The following is a 16,644-nucleotide window of genomic DNA, read 5'->3' on the forward strand; positions in this document are numbered from 1 at the left end:
ATGGATCACCATTTTAGGAAAGTACTGTATGGAATCAAAGGGATAGAAGGGAGGGGGGGCGGATAGCAAGTATTAAATTATGTCCTTTATCTTGAGGAAGAGGGCAGATGGACTTTGATTATTTAGTATAAACTAAAGGGTAACATAATTCAAATTCTAATCCTGTATAAATTGGTTTGTAATTGTTCTTCTACACAGGCCCTGAAAGTGCTGAGGACATCCGAGTTCATGCCCTATGTTGTGTTTATTGCTGCTCCCGAACTAGAGACGTTACGTGCCATGCACAAGGCTGTAGTGGATGCTGGTATCACTACCAAGCTTTTGACGGTAAGCAGTTCTTTTCAGGCTAACAATACTATTTTCCTCCTAAAATTGTTCCTTTTTCTTTTGGGCATGTTTAATTCTATCCATATTTATGAAATAAACACACTGCATAAGGTGTTGGAGAATAAAAATTTGTTCCCTAGATGTAGTTAGGATTTGGAACAGTATTGCTTTTACTTAGAAACCATTGTTCACTCTATTTTAAAACCAAAGTTTATTCCCCCTATGTAAATGAAATGGGCCAATGTTAAAAAGTGCATATTAATCTAACTCCCTCATTTTACTAATGTGGAAACTGGTCCCGAAGACCAATAACAAGTATGTTCATCATAAGGTTTACTATTGGTAGAGTTAGGTGTTCTGACTTTTAGTTGTTATGTGTCTTTTTCTCTTGTTCTTCCTCTCTTTTCTCATGTTACGGAAAATTTTAAATATGTACAAAAGAGGGAAGAAATGAACTCCCAAGTACCCATCACTTAGCTTCAATAACACATGGCCAATTTTGTTTCATTTAGACCTCTCTTCACTTCCTCCCTTACCATGAGTTATTTTGAAGCAAATCTTTGATATCAACCATAAGTACTTTAGTATTTATCTCTAAAAGATAGACTTTTTGGACATAACCATAACACCATTAGCATATCAAACATTAGGAAGAGCAGCTTCTTCTCAATATCCTCAATATACAGTCTGTATTTGAATTTCCTCAGTATTTATCTTTTTTTTTTTGACAGTTTGTTCAAATCAGGATCCAAGCAAGATTAACATGTTGCATTTACCTGTTGTCTTCTAAATCTTTTCCCCCCAGCTTGAGGTATAATTGATACACCATAAACTGTACATGTTGAAAGTATACAACTTGATAAGCTTGGGCATATGTATACACCCATGAAGCTACCGCAGTCAAGATAACAGGCATGTCCCTCGTCTTCATAAGTTCCCTTGTGCCCCTTCAGAGTCCCTCCCTCCTCCTTCTACCTCTTCCACACTATAGGTGATAAGCCTTGAGATCAGGTAGTTTTAATCCTCTTTGTTCTTTTTCAGGTTGCTCCATGTCTCTACTGAACTTTGTGAATATCTGAGATATAGTTATCAATGTTTTTATATCACTGTCTACAAATTCTAACGTTTGCATCACTTCCGGATTGGTTTTGACTGAATGACTTTGCTCCTCATTATGGGTCTTACTTTCTTGCTTCTTTGCAATCCTGGTAATTTTTTATTGGATGCCAGACATTGTGAGCTTTGTCCTGGGATGCAGTTATGTGGAAACAGTTTGTTCCTTTCAGATCTTGCTTTAAAAATTTGTTAGGTAGAACCAGAGCAGTTCTCATTCTAGGGGCAATTATTCTTCACCAACGAGGCAAGACCCGTTTGAGCACTCTCCCAGATGGCCCATGCGACATGAGGTTTTCTGTTCTGCCTGGTGGGCATGGGTACTATTCCTGGCTCAGAAAGAATACCTCTCATCCTTTCTGGTGGTTCTTTGGCGACCCTGGGTAGTGGTAATGTGCACAGATTGGTATTCAGCTGAATGCTGGAGGGGGACCTTTACATATCTCCAGAGTTCTCTCTCCATACTGCTACTCTATCCAGTATTCTGTCCTGCAGACTCCTGCTACTTTGTTCTCCCTGGGCTCTCAGCTCTGTCCCAACTTAGAGTCCAGGAGTGTCCTCCTGGGCTCCACCTCACTGTGTTGCAGCTTGGAAACTCTTTCAAGCCAGTAACCTGGGGTAATCGTAGGGCTCACCTCATTTGTTTCCTGTCTCTCTGGAATGCCTGTCTTCCATTACCTGATGTACAGTGTCTTAAAAAGTCTTGTTCCATACGTTTGGTCTGTCTTAGTTGTCAGGCAGGAGGGTTAGTCTGCTACCTGTTATTGCATATTAGCTGGAAGCAGACCTCTCCCTTTAGACTGTTTTAATGTGTAAGTCTTCACTGCCTCCCTCCCCTCTCTTTTAACCTTCTAACTTAGTTGTTTAAAAAAAACTGGGTCATAGAAAAAATGGGGCCTGATCTGTAAAGGTCCTCAGTAGCTCTTTACCTAATGATCTTAGCAATTTTTATTGATCTTTGCCTTGCTCAGTTAATTTTTTAGGAATTGTGAAGTGGTGGTTTTCCAAGTTTGTCATTTGTTCTGCATTTATAAACTAGAATTCTTCTAAATAATAACTTTTCCTTATCAACTAGTTGATGACTCTGAAGTAGAGTATATATAGGAAAGTCAGAACATAATGCTTGATACTTCCCCTTTAAGGGTCAGTTTTCAGAATAATGGGTTTGTTCAGTAACAGTCTCCAGAGGCGACAGGTGACCAAATAAGGTTTGTGGTTTTTTTAGTTTCATCATGAGCACATGGATTTAAACTTACTTGATGTGTTTTTCTCTTTTGCAATTATTATTCTTATTGATGTTCAAATTGCCCCATCTTTGACCAACAGGGGCTTAAGTTGGCTCTTGAGACCTATTTCATGAGCCTAATCATCTCAGATAGCTTCCTTGCTATATGACAAATGCTCCAGGCTCATCCTGTACATTTTCTATTCCAGGCCAGGAATCAGTTACTTCTCCAAGAAGCTCTGGTTCCTTTTAGAGTAAATGGTATTTTAGGACCGTAATACTAGGGGTGCACATTGTCGCAAGATTGATCATTGTTTCTAGCTAAATGCACCTTTTAGGTAGACAGAACTAGTTTGGCTATATGCTTTTCTGTTTGTATGTTTGAAGGAAACTATATCATGAATATATATTGATACTTCCCAATCAAATTCAGGATTACAGGGTTTTATTTAACCTCTTTCATATATATAACTCCATTCTCCTAGGCTGAGTATCCCAGTTCTCAAAAACACTGGGAGTGTTAGAATATAGCACATAATTGCTCATTTGATTTATCTCACAGTACACACACTACAGTCTGAAAATAAATGTACAAATACTACCAGGTATGATTACTGTGAACTGTCTCTTTCTCCTTAGGGTTTATCCCACTAAGTATATACAGTCAAATCAAATCGCTGTGTTTTATTTTTTTTATTTTTATTTTTTTTATTAGTTTCTGCTTTATAACAAAGTGAATCAGTCATACATATATATCTGTTCCCACATCCCTTCCCTCATTCATCTCCCTCCCTCTCACCCTCCCCATCCCACCCCTCCAGGCAGTCACAAAGCACCGAGCTGATGTCCCTGTGCTCTGTTGCATCTGCTTTCTTTTTTTTTTTTTTTTTTTTTTTGCGGTACGCGGGCCTCTCACTGTCGCAGCCTCTCCCGTTGCGGACCACAAGCTCCGGACGTGCAGGCTCAGCGGCCGTGGCTCACGGGCCCAGCCGCTCCACGGCATGTGGGATCCTCCCAGACTGGGGCACGAACCCGCGTCCCCTGCATCCGCAGGCGGACTCCCAACCACTGCCACCAGGGAAGCCCAAATCGCTGTGTTTTAAAGTCACTTGGAATACTGTCTCTCTGTGTACTTAGGTCAACTATTACTCTCTGATGTTTAAGTTGTCCTGTCTTCAGCTAAGAGGAGCCTATTCATCTTGTTTTCTGAGTCTTTTTAACAGAACCCCATAAACTTTGATGTGCTTCCTGGTATGACGAGCTGCTCCAGGTTATCCTTACACATTTCTTGGCCCAGATCTGGAACCAGCCTTACAAAAGGCCTGGTTCCTTTTAGTGGGAAATGGTATTTAGAGATAATACAGATACTAAAGGTGTGCATTCAACTTAGTTTGTCATTGTTTCTAGGTCTTCCCAGTGGCCAGATGAAGGAAATATATTTTCCCCTTTTGGAAAATACACATCATTAATTCAGTTTGATAGTTCCAACTCACATTTTACATTTTTACTTCTTGGACTATGTTTATCTTTTTTTCCTCCTATGCTGAAAGTCTTGGTTCCTGATGACATTAACATAATTTCTGACTTTACATGTATAAACTAAGCACATACTATATATATAATTTCTGAGTAACAATATTAACAGTACGATTATTGAAAAGTTTTAAGTTTCAGACTTAAATTTTTTTTTAAAAATTGTTCTTCTGATATATCTCGAGTATTATTTTATTTTAAAGTCGCTAAAATAATTATTTTCTGTGGTTAAGGCATCAACTTGAAACACAGATTTGTTTCATTTTGCTTTTGCTTTTTAGGTATTGCTCTTTTTTATTTGAATTTGATTTTGTTGTAATATAATTCTATACGTTTTCATAGTTCCAAAGTAAATCTTAAAAACAAACAAACAGGGGCTTCCCTGGTGGCGCAGTGGTTGAAAGTCCGCCTGCCGATGCAGGGGACACGGGTTCGTGTCCCGGTCCGGGAAGATCCCACATGCCGCGGAGCGGCTGGGCCCGTGAGCCATGGCTGCTGAGCCTGCATGTCTGGAGCTTGTGCTCTGCAACGGGAGAGGCCACAACAGTGGGAGGCCCACGTACCGCAAAAAAAAAAAAAAAAAAAATCTAGCTTTTCCCTATCCTCTCTACTCTATTACCTCCTACCCACATAGGTAGTCATTTTTACAGTTTTTTTTTTTAATGCAAGTATGTATGTGTATCCTCCCTCCCCCATTCCTTACATAAAAGGTAGCTTATTACATACAGTAGTCTGCCTGCGTTTTTCACTTAACTAATATATTCTGGAGATCATTCTAGAGCCATACATAGGGAGAGATTTTTTAATTCATTTTTCCATCTTTATGGTATACTCCATTATTGTTACAGGATTGTTAACTGTCAAAAAAGAACTTTTTTTTTTAACAAGACAAATTGCTAATGACTGTACTAGGTAAGATTTGTTTACAAGTTGAATTGTGGCCTGTTTATACATCTATAATAAAAGATATTTTAGTTGTTTCAAATTGATTTTGAAATCTTAGTGAAAATATTAACTATAGTACTAGTATCCCTCAGGCTTAGTTGGGAACCCATTTCTCTCTATATACTTTCCTTTAGGTGTTTTCACCAAATCCATTAACTTACATATCGTTGTTATGCTGATGATTCCTAATTTATATGTAGATAACCCAGACCTCAGAGCTCCAACTTATATAACCATTACCTATTTAACGTTACATCTGCACTTGGATGTCTCACAGACATGTTAAACTTAACATGTACAAACAAAGTAGAATGTTTTGTTTCCCCTCACCAATATCGTGTTCCCGCCCCAACTCTGCATCTTCTGCAACCACCAATTTATTCAAGCTAGAAACTCGAGCTATTTTTGACTCATTCATATTCCTCACTTTTCATATCCAGCCCATCAGTTAATCCTGATGATTTTATCACCAAAATATATTTCTAGTCTGGTGTCATTTCCATCTCCTCTGCCACCATCATAATCCAGAGGTGTCTTTCCATTGCATCTTGGTCCTCCATGACCTAGCCTGGGCTATCTCAACTTATTACCCACCCTCCCTAAGCCTCCATCCATCTTGGTCTTTCAGTATCTTAAACACATCAGGGTCATTTTCCTCCTGAACTTTACATTGCTATTTCCTCTGCCTGGAATGGTCTTTCTCCCACTATAGTTCTCAGTTTAAATGTCATTTACTCAGTTTAAATATCATTTATTCATTTGTAGAGTCTCTGTAAGCACTCTAAAGTAGATCTCTTAAAATTCTTTGTTCCTGGTTGGTTTCTTTCATAGTATTTATTACAACTTGCAGGTTTTTGTTTATTTGCCCTTTATTTGTCTCCTCCACTGGAGGGTAGGAGCCCATTCTCTCTTATTCATTTTTATATCCACAAATTATGAAATATAGTAGATGCTTTAATAGGAACTCAGTATTTGAAAAACATGTAGACGCATTATGAAATTTCAAAACACTTGCAATTTAATGAAAAGCTTTACTTGCTCATGCAAAACCCAATACTTATTTATTCCCCCACATTGTTCCGAAATGACTAGAAATATTTTATGAAATATAAACAGTACTAGCTAAAAAAATAGATAAAAGTGTGTGTGTGTTGTTGGGGGTGGGGAGCATGGACAGGCAGCCTTCAAAATACATTTCTGAGATTCTTTTTCTTAGAGAAAGGCAGCAAATTTGGCTTTGAGCTTAACAGCCGCTGCAGGTTGGGTTCCATGAGTTACAGAATCCATACGATAAAAATACTTTGAAAAGGGTGATGCAGTTGGGCTAGAGACCAGTCACCTACAAGAATTCTTTTATTACTTTGGGTTTCACTCCAAGATATTGTCAGCAGTCTTTTAATCAGGAATCTTACCTTAGTATCAGTGAAACAGAAGACACAGAATACTCATAAATTCAAACACGAGTGCCAGCTGGAAAGACTAGGATATGAACAGATGGTAATGTCTTTTTTAACAATCTATATAGATTAGATTTTGAGGATTAGTAGCAGAATCACAACAAACAAATATCCAACCTACTTATTTCACTTTGAGTTGGTTTTGAGCAATTAAATATACATTATGTAAACTTTTCCTTTTAAAACTCTTTGACAGGACTCTGACTTGAAGAAAACAGTGGATGAAAGTGCACGGATTCAAAGAGCATACAACCACTATTTTGATCTGATCATTGTAAATGACAATCTAGACAAAGCCTTTGAGAAACTACAAACTGCCATAGAGAAACTGAGAATGGAGCCACAGTGGGTCCCAATCAGCTGGGTTTACTGATGATTCAGTAAGGTTCACAATTAAAATAAAACTTTCAAAAAGTGACTGCAACAAATAAACCTTCTACTGAGAAAATACATGCACAGATAGAAGATATCTGCCAAGTCCAGGCATTTTTATTGTGTAGATTGAGGTACCAGTACACTATTCTGGATTTTTATAGAAAATGTGGTTGGGAAGGTGTACTAATATATAATTTATCTTAATTTTTCTAACTTTTTATGAATATCTTTCTATTCATATCACATAAAGAAATGCGTTGAAGCATTTTGTATATGTTTTGATTTAGTACCCTTGCCTTTTTCATCAAAGGAATTTTCAAATCATTCACTCTAACATTGGTCTCACATTTTCACTGTGATAATGAATACTTGAAATAGTTTTGTAAAGCTGTTATTTAGTTCAGTATTTAGTGAAGGGTCAGCTACTCTTATTAGGAGAAAATAATGGTTTATTGGCCTTCTTTCGTAATATGTATAATTTCTTACAGAAGCAGAATTTTAATGTCAGTGCTACAGCTAGTCTACTACCATCCAATACTGACATCAGGAGTCTGCTCAATGCTACATAGTTTCATTATTACAGAGATGTATGGCTATCCACTTTAATTTACACAGCTATATTAGTTTTTTCCCTTCATTCTCTCTCTTGTGAAAAAATGAAGAGCAATACTTTGCACTCTCATTTGTTGCAGTGACGGGCTGATGCTTCGTTAACATGTACACAGCAAGCAAGGCCGTGCTGGCTGAGAGAGTGCCTTATCCTGCAAAACCTACAGCAAAATGACTCTGAAAGTTGATTTATTTGTACGTGTAAAAGTTTAACTGACAAAAATGAACCTATTGCTTTATACAGTTTTTTTATTAGGATATGGTCAGCAAATGTATCACGCCTCTGAAAATTTCTGTGACGCTGAAAAATGCCTCCAAGTTTGCAGTTGGGGGGTTTTGTGAACAATCAGTGTGCTTTTGAAGTGTGATGTGATCATTAGGGTATTTTTTCAGTTTGTTATGTTGTGAACCGAATTCACTGAACAATTTATGAAATTTGGAAATAATTGTCAGCTGTTTTATCTCAATATAATATATACATTATATAATATGTACATTGTATGTATTATATAATATATATTAAATAATGTATTATATATTTTTTACATTTCTGTTAGGAAATGTACTTCTGTTAGGAAATGATTGGGAAAACAGTTCTCCGTCTTTAGATGCATTAACATATACAAATTTCCAAAATTAATCTCAGTATATTCTTTTAGGATTCTAAGATGGTATAAATTCTTCCTAAAACATATTCAGAGATGCAGGTCATCATTAAACTAATTTAGCCATATTTTATACTGCTGCTAGCTTTTCACATAAACAGTATTCACACTTAAAGGGTTAGGTGCTTAAATACTGGTGGTCATCTTTGTCTGGTGCTAGGCACCAGACACCTGGCTGCTGAATTTGTTTTCCCCTCACCAAAGCTGTCACACAGAATGCGGCCGGGAGGACTCAGAGGGAAGAGAGAATACATGGCATTAAGCAGCATGCACACACTGTCCTTCTTCACAATGAGACCGAACACCCAAGTTGCTGTATGGTTAAGATTGGAAATCCATAGTTGTTTTTTTTTAATCGAGCATTTCATATCCAGAACACAAATTCATGTTCTTTGTCCTAGGATAGGAAATTGGTGGCAGAATGGATCACACCCTTTTAATAACTTTGGTAACTTTTAAATCACATATATTTACATCAAATTCTTGGCTTCTCAAAGCAACATGAATCAAAGCACAGTGTCGAGATGATGTCCCAGGACTTAGTGTCTCAACACACTGTAAGCTTTAAGAGAATTTTACTTCCACATTCTCAGGAAATGTGCTGTCTTCTGCAGTGTGCCTTCATGCTGCTGCGTGGAGCCTCTTTGGAATCATTGTAGCAGCTCAAGAAGTTTATACACAAAATATTTTACCCATCTTGACACAATAGAGATGATTTTTACAACATATATTTCTTAAGCCTTATCATATGGTATAAAATGCACATTATTTAGAAAACAGACTACACTTAAAGGAATTATTTCTATTATAAATGGTATTCATGACTAACTACTTAGTTAATATGAGATTCCTCCTAATATAAAATGGAACAGTGCAGTTGATTTCATTTCAGTCGAGACGCCAGAGCTGAAGAGAATAAATTTAGAAAAGTTCGTTTATCTCAGTAAAGAGTCATTGAACTTGAAACTCAAGTCCCATCTGGGTCTGCAGGAACCAGCAGAGCTCTGCTGGGACAAGGAGTCCCAGAGGCTCTGGGATCCTCCTGAGGCAATGAGAGTATAGTTGTGATCAACGAAATGTGAACTTCTCTTGTAGGAAAGGTCTAAGATAATTAGCTTTACTAATGAGAAAACAGTTTAAAGTGATGTTGAACAATTGGTAATAGTTAAAATATACATGCACGTGCATATGCTTTTGGGAAACAATGTGCCAGTACACTAATGCACCTGAGGATTCCTTGTGGACAGGTGAGTATCCACATTCAGCATTCAGGGCATGACTATTTATATACAGCTAAATATTATATATATATTTTATTTTTAAATAGACAAATACCCCATATCCATAGAGTTGATGTCCCTGGATAAATCATTTAACCGTAAGTAGTAGAATATATGTGATGCACTCAAGTAGAATTTTACTTTTATTACAGCCATGCCTCGATTATGCAGTCTCAATTTCTGTTTGATATTTGGATAGTATCAAATAAAATACTATCCAGTACATCAGAACTTTGTTTACTTTTGCCAAGTCTAACCATACCATTGCTGAAGATAGCTTTCTAAAGTAGAAATCGTATCATAAACCCAGTACAGCAATAGTAGCCTGAACCCTAGATTCTAGAATCTAGTAAATTTAATATAATAGCTTATAAGGACAAGTTTTCTTTAAAAGAGCAAATTGGATATTAACACAAATTTAGAAAATAATGCAAATTAGCAATAAAATATGTTAGTGTAGCATTATAGACTGGCCAGATACTAACTGCTTTGACCGTAATATCCCAATGACAGTAGAGGATGATCCTTGCTTTAAAGATTCATTTAAATTTGTACTTATTTTTATGGATAACAGTAAGTGTCATGATCCAGTAATTGGGGTTGATTTTTATGATGGATAGCCATGGAGTTAGGTACAATTATTTTAAATTTGTAAACACTGAACATAAAAGTTTTGAAAATTGGTCAAAATAATGACCTACTTAACATTGTACTTACGTGGCTTCTGAAACAACACCCCGTTTTCCAGAAATCACAGGCTAGGGAGCCAATAATTTTATAGTAATGAATCTTTATACTAAAAATGGAAAAAGCAATCCTGAAGTTTTATGTGTATAGATAGCAGGTCATTTTTTAAACGTTTGAGTCACCATATATAATATATATATATTATATATATATATATATACACACACACACACACACACACACAGCTATGTGTATAATATGTAAAATTCTCCCCAGATACATGAATAGTAAAATCTGTTTACCCATGTAATTATAACTAGTGCTCTTACATTTTTAATTACTCACAATTCTTAGACATTATGAAACTTTTTTCACATTGTTTTCATAGGCTCTGGCTTCACCTTGAGGCAGATACTAATCCCCTTTCTGAAAAATATATTTGGAATTAATCTCATAAAATTATTATAACTTAGTTTCCTTAGGGAAAAAGCATAGAGTCCTAGATGGAAGGCTCTTGGGAAATACTTATTTAAACCTTCAAATGAGTTTGTGATATGGTTCAGGCTTAGAGATTATGGTACCTGTCCTCCTCTTGTTTCATTGGATTTGTTGTGAGAATTCATGTAATAACATCTGTAATGGATTTGGAGTTCTTGGGAGAAATTCAGAATTTTAAATAATAGGATTATTGTATATAGTACAAGTTAATATTATTCACAGACTTTTAAGAATACAGTCGACTAGTAATTCATGAGTTTTTACATATACATTGTGTATCTGCGGAAGATAACAATTATATAATTTTTTAAGGTAAGATTATTTTTTAACTGCATTTTTGTTAGCTTCAAGTTTTATTCATTTTTAATATTTCCCATAATTTATCATGTTACTTTGTGTGTTCCTGGAATGATTTAATGCACAGAATCAAAAATGAGTCCTTAAAAACACTAGAAAGTGAAGGAATGATATCTCATTTCTAAGGTAAGAATTTAAAAGCATGGTTTGCACTACTTCTGCAATACACTGTACTGCTTTCTTTAAAATAGTCTCTCTTTTGATAAAAATAGAGCTGGTGTACTTCTGGCTGAGATCCTAATTCTGACTCTTGACCATGTGACCTTTGATAAAATTTATATCTCCCTTTAGTTTTAGTATTACACTTGTTAAATAAGGCTAACTTAATATTTGTCTTCACCTTAAATTACAAGAAGTAATTTATAACTCTGATGTGATAAATGCTAAATTGGAAAATCCTTATTAAGCTACTTTATCTGTTTATTCACTTACCCTGAGGTTGCTTATCTTTTAGTTCTTTTAAAATGTACCTCTTTTGGAGGTAACATAGTGATTGGTGCACACCATTCAGAAATTCTACCTTCAGTTTTAAAGCAGCTCTGAGGATGCATTGATAGTTCCAGCCTGGAAGAGGATGTGTTCTGCTCTCTTAGTGGTCCTGGTCAGGAGGTCTTGAGTTCAGAATCCTACTCTAAGTCCAAACCTTTAGCAAATCCTTGCTACCTTGACCACTCACAAGTCAAACAAAATTTAAGTAGGCAATCCACAATTTAAGTAAGCATCCGAAGACACTCTGATGTTTGCCCCTTATAGCTGCCCTACCTTATGCCTGAAGTTTATCACTGCAGCCCTATTGTTTAGTGTAAGTTTAAAAGGCATCTGTTTCTTTAAAAGGGGAAACACATTCAGTTAGGTCCAGTTAGGGGATGTTGAATCCAACATGAATGCATTTTAGATTTGTTCTCTAATTGCTTCAGGGTCATTGGCTGATACTGTAGTGCTATGATAAATCTAACTTGCCTCCACATGCCAAAGTCGGTCAGAAGTGACAATTTTTTTTTCCCTACCAGCTTTTACTGTTTTCTAATCTCTGGCACAAACCGAATGAACACATCTACAGGTAATGTAAATGCCACTTACAACTTGGCAGATTAAATGCCTCAATGCTTGCAAACCTGTCTTGAGTCCCATTGAACAGGTATTGTCACTACCACAGAGTAGAAGCCAAAAGGTCTTATTTTAAAAGTTGGAGATAGATGTCTTCACTGCACTTCAGCAACAGCATGCTAGGTGTAGAAACATACAAATATGACAAGCCATGCCTGAAATTTGACCTTCCTCACATCAGTCAAGGTGGCCTGGCAGCTTGGAGGAAGAGGGAAACTCCTCTGCTATGTATTACTAACCCAGAAGTTATTAGCAGTTAAAATGTGTGGTTCTCATCTTAAATAGGAGAGGCAGGCAGTGGTATGAGTAACCTTACTTTGGAGACATAAACCTTGTTCTGGTAAACATGGTCCAACTGAGAGATGCCTTAGTCTTTTCAGTAAAACCTGATTTGAGGAACAGCTGATCTCCATCTGTAACTGAAAATACAAGATAAATATTTTCTTTGGCTGTGTCCACTTTAAAAAACAGCTGCTGACTCCTGTTTTTTCAGTAACATTGATTTTTAAGAAAGTGGTGTCTTGAATTTTGCTATAGAAGAATGAGCACTGGGGTTCAGCAGCTGGTATAATTTCCATGTTATGTTAGCTCTGTTAGAGCCCATGATGAGAATTGGATGTGAAGACTTTGGGGGACTTTTTTTCCATCTCTCTTGGTGTATATTTATTTTGAACACATATGCTTGCTCCTTTTAACCTCTGGTCTTTGAAATGATTGTAGAAGAGACCTTTTTTGTTTTTGTTTGTTTTTTAATGGAGGGCAAAATGCTTGTTAGCAACCAAAATATCAAAGCTGAACAAGCTGCCAAAGTAAGTTTCTGGTGAAAAAGTTTAAAAATAAAATTAATTGCTACTGCTTTCCTAGTAACTGTATTACTAGTTCCTGTATAAAAGAAACATTATTGCTGTCCTTGTATAAATAAAATTTTCCTGCAGTACAATTAAGTATTGATTTCTCAGAAACTGTCCCTATAAATTTTTCTTTTCACATTATTTCCATATGTTGTCCAAAATGAAAGTTACTGAAATGTCCAATCTGTGAGATTGCATACTCCTGGTAAAATATTTTTGTATATGTAAAGAAATAAATATTTAATATTGGGAAAATGAAGTGTTTCATTTATAGGTAGAACTAAGGCTTGGAGATAATACAGAGAGTATCAGATTAGCTTCACCAATTTCTTTTAAATGCTAATAGTCTTTGTTAAAAGCCTCTAATGTTATTTTAGATTTTTCCACCAAAATCGATCAATTTTTCACCTGCCTCCCTCTTTTCACAAGGAAATCCTAATTATTGTTTCATCTGTCCCAGCCCAAAGATTCCGTGGCTTTCAAAGACGACTTCCTCAAGGAAAGATTTCCAGAGACAGGGAAGGTTAAAATACAGGATCAAGAAAAGACCTCTAAGCTTAGATGGCATGGAATACTAGGACCATTTCCCAGCTAGCCAAGAAAGAGAAACCCTGGTGGGAAAGACAGTGCCTGCTGTGGCACACAGCTCAGCCCTGAAGCCTGCGGTGAGAAAGGGAGGTGGACCCACCAGACTGGCCAAGGGATGGAGGCGTGAATGTGGGTGAGTGCAGGAAACCTGTTTCCATAAAAGGTACTTTGGCAACTCTTTCCCAAGCTAGTTTCCAGGATTCTATACCTCATACTTCAGAAATTGCTAGTCTAGTGTATTTCTGGTATTTCTGAAAGAATTAGTCTTTTAATTGAAGTATAGCTGCTTTACAATATTGTTAGTTTCAAGTGTACAGCATAGTGATTCTGTATTTTTACAAATTATATTCCATTATAGGTTATTGCAAGATAATGGGTATAATTCACTATGCCATACAGTAAATCCTCACTGCTTATCTATTTTACATATAGTAGTTTGTATCTGTTAATCTCATATCCCTAATTTGTCCCTCCCCCCTCCCCTCTCCCTTTTAGTAACCACAAGTTTGTTTTCTATGTCTGTGAGCCTGTTTCTGTTTTGTATATACATTCATTGGTATTATTTTTTAGATTCCACATGTGATATCATATAACATTTGTCCTTCTTATTTCACTAGGCATAATACTCTCTAGGTCCATCCACATTGTTGCAAATGGCAGTATTTCATTCTTTTCTATAGCTGAGTAATATTCCATTACATATATATACACATCTTTTTTTTGAATTTTTGAATTTTATTTTTTTATACAGCAGGTTCTTATTAGTTATCTATTTTATACACATCAGCATATACATGTCAATCCCAACCTCCCAATTCATCACACCACCACCACCACCCCCCGCCACTTTCCCTCCTTGGTGTCCATACGTTTGTTCTCTACATCTCTGTCTCTGCAAACTGGTTCATCTGGACCATTTTTCTAGGTTCCAAATATATGCGTTAATATATGGTATTGGTTTTTCTCTTTCTGACTTACCTTACTCTGTATGACAGTCTCTAGATCCATCCACGTCTCTACAAGTGACCCAATTTCATTCCTTTTATGGCCGAGTAATATTCCATTGTATATATGTACCACATCTTCTTTATCCATTCGTCTGTTGATGGGCATTTAGGTGGCTTTCATGACCTGGCTATTGTAAATAGTGCTGCAATGAACATTGGGGTGCATGTGTCTTTTTGAGTTATGGTTTTCTCTGGGTATGTGCCCAGTAGTGGGATTGCTGGTCATAATGGTAATTCTATTTTTAGTTTTTTAAGGAACCTCCATACTGTTCTCCATAGTGGCTGTATGAATTTACATTCCCACCAACAGTGCAAGAGGGTTCCCTTTTCTCCACACCCTCTCCAGCATTTATTGTTTGTAGATTTTCTGATGATGCCCATTCTAATTGGTGTGAGGTGATACCTCCTTGTAGTTTTGATTTGCATTTCTCTAATAATTAGTGATGTTGAGCAGCTTTTCATGTGCTTCTTGCCATCTGTATGTCTTCTTTGGAGAAATGTCTATTTAGGTCTTCTGCCCAATTTTGGATTGGGTTGTTTGTTTTTTTAATATTGAGCTACATGAGCTGTTTATATATTTTGGAGATTAATCCTTTGTCCGTTGCTTCGTTTGCAAATATTTTCTCCCATTCTGAGGATTGTCTTTCCATCTTGTTTATGGTTTCCTTTGCTTTGCAAAAGCCTTGGAGTTTCATTAGGTCCCATTTGTTTATTTTTGGTTTTATTTTCCATTACTCTAGGAGGTGGATCAAAAAAGATCTTGCTGTGATTTATGTCCAAGAGTGTTCTTCCTATGTTTTCCTCTAAGAGTTTTACAGTGTCTGGTCTTACATTTAGATCTCTAATCCATTTTGAGTTTATTTTTGTGTATGGTGTCAGGGAGTGTTCTAATTTCATTCTTTTACATGTGGCTGTCCAGTTTTCCTAGCACCACTTATTGAAGAGACTGTCTTTTCTCCATTGTGTATCCTTGCCTCCTTTGTCGTAGATTAGTTGACCATAGGAGTGTGGGTTTATTTCTGGGCTTTCTATCCTGTTCCATTGATCTGTATTTCTGTTTTTGTGCCAGTACCATATTGTCTTGATTACTGTAGCTTTGTAGTATGGTCTGAAGTCAGGGAGTCTGATTCCTCCAGCTTCGTTTTTTTCCCTCAAGACTGCTTTGGCTATTTGGGGTCTTTTGCGTCTCCATACAAATTTTAAGATTTTTTTGTTCTAGTTCTGTAAAAAATGCCACTGGCAATTTGATAGGGATTGCATTGAATCTGTAGATTGCTTGGGGTAGTATAGTAATTTTCACAATATTGATTCTTCCAATCCAAGAACATAGTATATCTCTCCATCTGTACACCACATCTTCTTAATGCAGTCATCTGTTGATGGGGACTTGGGTTGCTTCCATGTCTTTGCTATTGTAAGTAATGATGCTGTGAACATTGGGGTGCATGTATCTTTTCAAATTAATGGTTTCATTTTTTCCAGATAGTGGGATTGCTGGATCATGTTAGTTCTATTTTTAGTTTCTGAGGAACCTCCATACGGTTTTCTGTAGTGGCTGCACTGATTTACATTCCCACCAGCAGTATACAAAGGTTCCCTTTTCTCCACATCCTCTCCAACACTTGTTATTGTAGGCTTTTTGATAATAGCCATTCTGACCAGTTTGAGGTGATACTTCATTGTGGGTTTGATTTGCATTTTTCTAATAATTAGCAGTGTTGAGCATCTTTTCATGTGCCTATTGGCCATCCCTATGTCTTCTTTGGGAAAATATCTATTCAAGTCTTCTATCCATTTTTTGATTGGGTTTTTTTCTATGATTGAGTTGTATAAGCTGTTTATATATTTTGGATATTAACCCCTTGTCGACAGCCTCATTTGCAAATATTTTCTCCCATTCCATAGGCTGCCTTCTGTTTTGTTGATGGTTTCATTTGCTGTGCAAAAGCTTTTAAGTTTAACTCAGTCCCATTTGCTTATGTTTGCTTTTATTTCTTTGGCCTTGGGGGACTGATGCAAG

The 16,644-nt window shown here is 36.5% G+C and overlaps 1 protein-coding gene across 10 annotated transcripts in view; it reads left to right on the plus strand.

Annotated features, from left to right (window-relative positions):
* PALS2 (protein associated with LIN7 2, MAGUK p55 family member) overlaps positions 1-7,240 on the plus strand; it is a 108,700-nt gene extending 101,460 nt beyond the window's left edge. For all 10 annotated transcript variants that reach the window (XM_081244316.1, XM_081244313.1, XM_081244318.1 and 7 more), the window contains 2 exons: positions 199-327; positions 6,797-7,240. In XM_081244316.1, coding sequence (XP_081100442.1) covers positions 199-327; positions 6,797-6,973 — 306 coding nt within the window. In that variant the 3' untranslated portion in view covers positions 6,974-7,240. The remainder of the gene's footprint in view (positions 1-198; positions 328-6,796) is intronic.
* Positions 7,241-16,644: the final 9,404 nt, after the last annotated feature.

This window comes from Mesoplodon bidens (genome assembly GCF_964165515.1).
Source record: "Mesoplodon bidens genome assembly, chromosome: 9".
NCBI lineage: Eukaryota > Metazoa > Chordata > Mammalia > Artiodactyla > Ziphiidae > Mesoplodon > Mesoplodon bidens.